At 36.7% G+C, this 9,064-nt stretch overlaps 1 protein-coding gene and 1 long non-coding RNA gene across 3 annotated transcripts; both read left to right on the top strand.

Moving 5' to 3' along the window:
* Positions 1-532: 532 nt before the first annotated feature.
* Positions 533-1,357, top strand: LOC145239050 (CD209 antigen-like protein D). Its single transcript, XM_080102337.1, has 2 exons — positions 533-792; positions 1,111-1,357. Exons 1-2 carry the CDS (start codon positions 533-535, stop codon positions 1,355-1,357), a joined length of 507 nt encoding a protein of 168 aa, XP_079958463.1.
* A 154-nt stretch (positions 1,358-1,511) lies between these two features.
* LOC145238447 (uncharacterized) lies at positions 1,512-3,412 on the top strand. Of its 2 annotated transcripts, none has more exons than XR_013862120.1 (3): positions 1,512-1,882; positions 2,910-3,063; positions 3,185-3,412. It is a non-coding gene; the product is annotated as an uncharacterized LOC145238447 (long non-coding RNA). The 2 variants fall into 2 exon arrangements; XR_013862119.1 differs by having other exon boundaries at positions 1,512-2,101.
* Positions 3,413-9,064: the final 5,652 nt, after the last annotated feature.

Below are 9,064 nucleotides of genomic sequence, written 5' to 3'. Positions count from 1 at the left end.
TCGCCGCCTGGAAGAACGTACTAATGAGCTTTGGAAAGGTAGGTGAAACGAGCGATGTACCGAATATTCGGTTTGCCGAGTTTATTCGGCTGAATCGGCCATTTTTGCAAAGATTTGGTTTCGGCCGAATAAATTGTTGTGATTCCGCTGAAACCGAATATTTTACGAACACAAAATTAAACCGTTAAACGTGCATTTTATGCCAAGTAAGATATCAAGTAATCTTTTTAAGCTGCATCATAAGGAAAATCAATTTCTATATTTTTGACACATTACCTTTTTTTCCCCAAGGTAGTATTCTGCACAATTTGTCTGGTAACATTTTTTCATGTCAAACGCGTAGCGTACGACTTTGCGTGTTCGGTTTTGGCCGAGCCGAAATTTAGCCGATTCGGCACATCACTAGTTTAAACTATAAAACAGTTATGTAACGCCTTGTGTGCTATTTAGCGAGTAAATTTGTAAAGACAAGACCACATTGTTTTACGAATGACAGCCTCCTAATCGTTTCAGACAAATATTGCTTTATAACATGTCAGTACAGCCACAGATTAAATACCTCTCAATTTTTCAGAATTTTAAGTGTATCCCACGTCGAATTGGAATAATTAAAATTACTGCTGTGTGTGCTGCAGAAGCACAATGGCTGAGTGGAAGAGTCCGTACTGGAAAAAATGGATATAGTTACAAGGTGGTACGCCATTCAGGTGGCTATTACAACGGGAAAAGGGCTTGCGCTGCAATTGGAGGCCAAATTGCTCATACTGGATTTGCAGACAAATCTACTTACTGGTTGGTTTTGTAAACTTAAACAATCAAATGTTATGATTGTATTCTTCAAATACCTTCGTTTTACTGTAATGTTAAGTTTGATTGCCATCAACACAAAAAAATAAAAAACAGCTGAACTCGTGAATTGATAATATTACAGAATTACTGCGACAGCCCTAGGAAAAAAGTGTTTGGGCGGTGCTTATTTCGCCAACAAACCCTAGAAGGGTTCTCACTAATTTTATAAAGGCATTTTGGTGTAGTCGTCGTTTTTCGAACTTTCCTAATACACATTCAACGAAAAAAACTCGTCTTTATTTTTATTTTTTCATTTTATAGGAGCGTAATGACAGACTTTTACGATGTGGAGGTATATATTGGATTGACAGATCTGAACCGCGAAGGTACGTTCGTGTGGGAAAACGGGGTTCCAGCGAGTCGAGGATTTACCTATTGGGGTTGGTACGAGCCCAACAACTATGGTGGAAGAGAGGATTGTGTGACAGTTTGGGATGACGATTGGAATGACGTCCCTTGCGTCTCAAACCGCTACCACACCCTCTGTGAAAGAGCTCCTGCTTCGTAATTTCATTGACTAACCGAATCGCTTGGTGTTTGTTATTTTATTTTAGATCGGTAAATAACTTTCTATCGAATAGTAAACACCTTTTCACATAGTTGTGGCTTTCTCCAGCGGTTCATTATGGTATTACAGTCACCGTTACTAATTACGGAAATGTTTTAGTTTTGTTTCAATAATCGCAAACGTTGTTCCTAAGCTTGATGGTTAATCCTATTTAGTCGTGCATTTAAGCTGAAGCATTTTCATCGCCTATTTTAGCATTAAAAAAAGTATAACTTTTCATCGCCATTTCGCAAGTTTTCTGCCATCATTATATTATGATCAATCTTTTATTTGTATCACATCATTTTTTTTGATAAATCATTATAATATGTAGAAAATGGTGACACTCTTTTCCATCCCTACTGTTGTTCAAAATAAAACTTCCTGAAAATATAGTGTATGTTGCTTGGATACTGCACGCGCACCACCTTCATCAGATCACGTATCCTGGATGCTTGAGCAAGCTCTAACAATGGTCCGAACCAGGTCATTTGTAATAAGAGTGACACAAAAAACATTGAATGAATTTAGATCTTTAGTGAATCTTTGACGTCCTAAAAACGAGTCGTGTTTGTGAGGGTTAAGATCTACTGCGCAAATGCGGTAGACCTTCTAACACAGGAACTCACAGCACACACGGTTTGCTAAATACCGATGGAAGGCGGAAAGAGCGCAGCTATTTAAAAACAGTGAAACTGGGATGGGGTTAGCGACTAAATTCAACATAAATAACTAGGTTTTTAGGTTAATTTTATTGTTATTATTATTATGAAACCTCAGACTAATCCTAATAGCCATAACATTAAGCATTTTTTGAACAAACTGCATTTAAAATACTTGAGGGCGCAATCAAAGTACTAAATTTATCAAACTGCGTGCAGTAAATTCCTGTACTAATGAGCTATAACGGTTAACGAGTATAGACTTGTGAACACCCTGATGGTAATAAATATGTAACTGAAAAGAAGTACGCAAGTATATTGTCTTATACAACCACTAAACAGGTTGATGATTTCTAGTATGTGAATATGGTTTGGTACCAGTTGCTTTAAAGTCTATCAAAATACGGTGTGTCATTAAAATTGTTGCAAGTTTGTTTATTTACCATCAAGCTTTGTGCAATCATTATTAGGTGCATTTTAGAGTTAAAGGTGAAAGTGTATTTATAATCCTTGAAATAAAGTTACCATGTAAAAAAGTAAATTAGCACTTTGTTTGATCTGTGATGTACATTTCTTCACCTTTTTGATAAACCATGCAAGTATTAGAAAGATATTTACACATTTCCAAATACTCTCTGTTGTGTTATTATTAACTTATTCGAGCCTGATAATTATTTAAAAATAAATGTGTTGATTTTTCATTGTCATGAAGACTGTTCAACAGAAATGCAGTAAACTGAAAAATCAGGCGTCTTAAATTTCGGCGTTTTAAATTGCGGCGTCTTATCACGAGCGGCGTCTTAAATTGCGTCCAAGCAAGTTAGTCTAACCATCTACGTTTTCTGCCACAGAAAATTATTGGTAAGAGTGGTATTTTCCGGCGCCGAATGGGTACCGGTACAAGTTTGTAAACCATGAAGCTGGATATGAAAACGGAAGAACAAAATCTGCTGAAATCGGTGGCCAAGTCGCATCTGTGGGAATGAGAAATGAAACTATTTACCAGTTAGTATTTTTTTTTAAATATAATAAATTGAATTTTTTTTGCGTTATGCCAACACTAGTAATTATAAACAAAAACATACAAAACACATTTTTTAATAAGGCATATTCCCTAAATTGGCAGGAGCATCAACGCACATTACACCGACGATTGGAACGCGTATAATGGATTGACTGATATAGCTATGGGACGGAAGTTTCGTGTGGGAAGATGGTGTTTCGGCGAGTCAAGGGTGAACCAACTGGCGTTCGGGTCAACCAAACAACTGTTGTGGAGGAGAGGATTGTACCATTGGTCACCATGGGTTGTGGGTTGACGTGTCGTGCTCTAGTCGCCTCAAAACCCTTTGTGAAAGACCAACAGCTCTATAGTTTTTATGTTCTTAAACCAATTTTGTTAACTCCTTGTAGAACTAAATCTAACTTTATTTGCTGTTGATAACACAACATAGAGTATTTGGTAATGTGTAAATATCTTTCTAATACTTGCATGGTTTATCAAAAAGGTGAAGAAATGTACATCACAGATCAAACAAAGTGCAAATTAATTTACTTTTTTACATGGTAACTTTATTTCAAGGATTATAAATACACTTTCACCTTTAACCCTAAAATGCACCTAATAGTGATTGTACAAAGCTTGATGGTACAAACTTGCAACAGTTTTAATGACATACCATTTATTGTTAGACTTTAAAACAACTGGTACCAAACCATATTCACATATTAGAAATCGTCAACCTGTTTAGTGGTTGTTTAAGACAATATACTAGCGTACTTGTTTTCAGTTACATATTTATTGAAATCAGGGTGTTCACAAGTCTACTCGTTAACCGTTATGGCATTTACTTTTCATAATTTTCAATTATTCTCTATTAGGGGAGAATGGTTGAAAGTGTCGTTGATTGTTCAACGGAAACACTTGTGGTGTCGCAATATGTAGTCTAGCAAAGGTCTTTCGAATTGAAATATACAAGTGGCAACCGACTGCGTAAAAATTACTTTCACTATTTTCTTGTTTGCATACAGAAATTACAAAACGACGTTTCGGTGGCTATATACTGATGTTTCTGCGTAGCACACTCGTAAACGACTTTCACAAGTGATTCGATCTGGTGTTGTAAAATAAAACAAATACGGGGTAACAGCATATGCACTGAAGAATTATGCACCGTTCTTTGTTTGTTTGTCCCGGCAGAAAATTACTTAGCCGGAGAATCCATTAACCACTGCTACATGGAGCATTAGCCTAATGCAACTTAAATTGTTTCAGATAGTTTACCTAGGGATAAGAACAATTACAAACCATAAACAACAGGGGCCTAGTATGAGATAAAAGTTGCTTCATCATGTGAGTTGTTTAGGTGTTTCATCCCAGACGAGAATAGGGATCACGGAATTAAAAGTAGTGCATGGTGTTATGCACTGCAACAAGTTAAGTTTCATGAGATGTATAGGCTACGTTGAAAAAAACTAGGCCTATAAATTACTCGATCGCTGCTCTGAATACAACGAAAAAAATGATGTTTAACTATCACCCAACTTGTAGGCTACCAAGTTATCAGTAAATACACTCGTAAATTTGTTTATTAAACATTACCGATCAGAGAAAGGCAACTTTAAAAATTCTAATATAACCTAAAACAAAACTATCAACTCTAATCAGCACCTGGAAACGTTTCGTGTCCACAAGTTTTTTGTCGCTGTAGATATTTTCGATTTACAAAAATTGCCAGGACAATTAGTAATATTCAGTTAAGTAACTCCTTCGATGTGTATTGCTGCGCTTGCATCAATATATTATTTTGCACGAATTTTTGTACCGATACACGAGGCTCAGCAGCTACACAAATTGGAGTTTTAAACCCGAAAATGCAGTGATATTAAAAAGCGATTCAATGAACACGTGAACAACCCAACAACAAACTTGAAATGGTTGGAACACTTTTCAGAACAATTGACTCATTCAATTTTGATTTATTTTGTTGACATGATTCCCTAAATTTTCGGTGCTGTAGCATTAGTTCGCAGCTAAAACAGGAAAAATGGTCAGGTACGCAAAGCACCAAGCGCAGAACTATGATGCGGCTAGGTCATTAAAAAGGTGTGTCAATTGTCGTTTGGCAACCTTCGACACAAATCTAGAGAATTGTTTTTGAGTAATGCTATTGAATTATTCGCCTAAACTTGACCGATACTCAGGCAGTTATAAAGATTTTTCGTTTACTTTCAGCTTTTAACTGAGGTTGCATTTGCGGGTAAAAGTATTAGTACAGGAATTTACTGCACGCAGTTTTGATAAATTCAGTACTTTGGTTGCGCCCTCAAATATTTTAAATGCAGTTTGTTCAAAAATTGCTTAATGTTATGGCTATTAGGGTTAGTCTGAGGTTTCATAATAATAATAACAATAAAATTAACCTAAAAACCTAGTTATTTATGTTGAATTTAGTCACTAACCCCATCCCAGTTTTACTGTTTTTAAATAGCTGCGCTCTTTCCGCCCTCCATCGGTATTTTGCCAACCGTGTGTGCTGTGAGTTCCTGTGTTAGAAGGTCTACCGCATTTGCGCAGTAGATCTTAACCCTCACAAACACGACTCGTTTTTAGGACGTCAAAGATTCACTAAAGATCTAAATTCATTCAATTTTTTTTGTGTCACTCTTATTACAAATGACCTGGTTCGGACCATTGTTAGAGCTTGCTCAAGCATCCAGGATACATGATCTGATGAAGGTGGTGCGCGTGCAGTATCCAAGCAACATACACTATATTTTCTGGAAGTTTTATTTTGAACAACTGTAGGGATGGAAAAGAGTGTCACCATTTTCTACATAATATAATGATTTACCAAAAAAAATGATTTGATACAAATAAAAGATTGATCATAATATAATGATGGCAGAAAACTTGCGAAATGGCGATGAAAAGTTATACTTTTTTTAATGCTAAAATAGGCGATGAAAATGCTTCAGCTTAAATGCACGACTAAATAGGATTAACCATCAAGCTTAGGAACAACGTTTGCGATTATTGAAACAAAACTAAAACATTTAAATTAAAAAACCGTAATTAGTAACGGTGACTGTAATGCCATAATGAACCGCTGGAGAAAGCCACAACTATGTGAAAAGGTGTTTACTATTCGATACAAAGTTATTTACCGATCTAAAATAAAATAACAAACACCAAGCGATTCGGTTAGTCAATGAAATTACGAAGCAGGAGCTCTTTCACAGAGGGTGTGGTGGCGGTTTGAGACGCAAGGGACGTCATTCCAATCTTCATCTCTGGCTACTGTCGCACAATCCTCTCTTCCACCATAGTTGTTGGGCTCGTACCAACCCCAATAGGTAAATCCTCGACTCGCTGGAACCCCGTTTTCCCACACGAACGTACCTTCGCGGTTCAGATCTGTCAATCCAATATATACCTCCACATCGTAAAAGTCTGTCATGACGCTCCTATAAAATGAAAAAATAAAAATAAAGACGAAAATAAGATGATGCAGTTTAAAAAGATTACTTGATATCTTACTTGGCATAAAATGCACGTTTAACGGTTTAATTTTGTGTTCGTAAAATATTCGGTTTCAGCGGAATCACAACAATTTATTCGGCCGAAACCAAATCTTTGCAAAAATGGCCGATTCAGCCGCATAAACTCGGCAAACCGAATATTCGGTACATCGCTCGTTTCACCTACCTTTCCAAAGCTCATTAGTACGTTCTTCCAGGCGGCGAAATCGATCTCAAAGTACGGCAATCAATGAGATAATATGACATTGGTCATACCCTGTTTATTTCATATCACTTCGAAATTTTAAAAAAAATGTGTCAAACTGAAATGGCCTTTCCTCAAAATCAAATGTCGGCTTTTTGTTTGCTCAGAACGTCAAATAAGTTTTTCAACTTAACTAAAGTAATAAACTGAGACAAATTACGACAAGGGGCATATGCTATAAGCATTAAGATATCGTTATATACGTTGTCCCGCACACCGGAAATAAAAATAAATGTGCATGTTAAACGTCACATTAGTTGACAATGAAAGAGACAACTCACTTTCATTATTGTTGGCCGCTCTTCCAGGTTCTCCTTTAGCACCTTTTGCACCACTTCGTCCAGTGTATCCAGTTGGCCCAGGAGGTCCAGTTGGCCCAGGAGATCCAGTGGGTCCAGTAGATCCACGTGGCCCAGTAGATCCACGTGGCCCAATAAGTCCAGTTGGCCCAGTAAGTCCAGTTGGCCCAGTAAGTCCAGTTGGCCCAGTAAGTCCAATTAGTCCCTTGTACAAACAACACTATTTTGAAACATACACACAGTTTAAACAACTTTAGCTGGCACAATACTTAAAGCAAGTAATTTGCGGATAGATTTGTACTTGGGATAACGTTTTTGGAAGGTGTAATGGCAACACATGCTGCTGCGATTTAGTTTTTTTTCTGTGACATTATTAACATTTTTAGATGCAGCTTGGAATACGTTTCGCCTTTGTTGAACCTGAAATGCATATCGTGTAACAGGCTTAGTACCGGTTTAATAAAATAGCTTCATCAAAGCTTGCATTGTTTTTATGAGTTTTTTAAACTGACAACTGATTTTAACCTAGAAATAAAGATTTCCCAAAACGTGTAAAAATATGACACGCTTTTGTTATAGTTCGCAACCTTTTGTGCATGTTTTGCAGTACAGCTTGGTATCGCGTGTCACAATCTATAATCATTGTGATGCAAAAATCTAAAACTGAATAGTTGCGACTCAAATCTATATGAAATACAAGTTGTCCAACCCATTGTTACGCGATCGAGCCCCATGAATGACATATTATGCCCAATATAATACAGGAAAAGGGTACAGGAAAAAATCAAAAATTTACTGATTTCTGCAAACTGGTAAGCTTTAACGCGAATTAGATTGGCCAAATTAGATAAACTTTTGGGTTCTAACACTTGAGCGTAATATAATGTACGCTGCATGGTAATGTTTAAAGTCTTCTTGAAAATTAAGCGGTCGAATTTACATGAAAATAGTTCCAGTTTCGGCATTACTTGAAGCATTTTTTGTTATATCGGAAAAATGGGGATTTTTTTAAATTGGGGTTAGGAAAGATTGTCCTAAAACAGGAAAAATGGTCAGGTACACATAGTACCTAGCGCAGAACCAGAGTTGTAAACGGGTTTGAAATTTGAGCCCGAACCCGGCAAATTGATATCTCTCTTTTCAAGTGCTCTTAATCTTAACTTTGTATCTCTGCACTTGCTGATGATTTGACTTTTGATCTCTTTGTCTCGATCATTGAAATCACAATCAACAGAGAGTTGTCGAAGATATGAATAAAATTGATTCATGTTTTCATCTTCTTCTTGTTTTGTCTCACGAAACTTGAATATTTCATAATCAATATGTTTCATTGGAATAAAGTATTTGTTCAGAGCTTGCAGAGCTTTGTCATACTCTTCAGTATTGCCATTATCTGGTAATGTTTCAAAAATGTCAAATACTTCTGCTCCTGCATAATGTAGCAAACAAGCACGTTTTATCTTGTCATTTGTGATGTCTTTTACCACAAATAAGTTTTCAAGGCGTTTCACCCATTTTGTCCAACGTGTACCAGCTGTTGAATGATCGGTAACGTCAAATGGAGGTAAACTATCTGACAGTGTAGCAGCCATCTTGTATTTGTTTAGCTTTTTCGTCTGTCTTTCTCCTCAACTTTCAGGTGTTTTACGAGTTTCAAGGTGACTTTAAAAGTATCTTTGTCAATCCTTGATTACTATTAATTATCCCCGTCGCCAGTTATAGTGTTTCGCTGCATAGTGCTTTGTCAGAGACTAGACATAACACAAAGTGTTTGTTTATGTGCTCTCGCTATTGCTCGTGCTCATAGATTGAAACGGCGTGGTCACATACGGTCACGTGGTATACTGTTAACGTAGTGATCGTTTAATACTAATTGTAAACACTACAAACCCTAATCGTTTATGAGAAGCCTGTTTAGGCC

The sequence above is a fragment of the Phallusia mammillata genome, chromosome 7, assembly GCF_965637545.1.
Source record: "Phallusia mammillata chromosome 7, kaPhaMamm4.hap1.1, whole genome shotgun sequence".
Taxonomy (NCBI): domain Eukaryota; kingdom Metazoa; phylum Chordata; class Ascidiacea; order Phlebobranchia; family Ascidiidae; genus Phallusia; species Phallusia mammillata.
The sequence above is the reverse complement of the archived record's forward strand: the minus strand, read 5'-3'. Positions and strand labels throughout refer to the sequence as shown.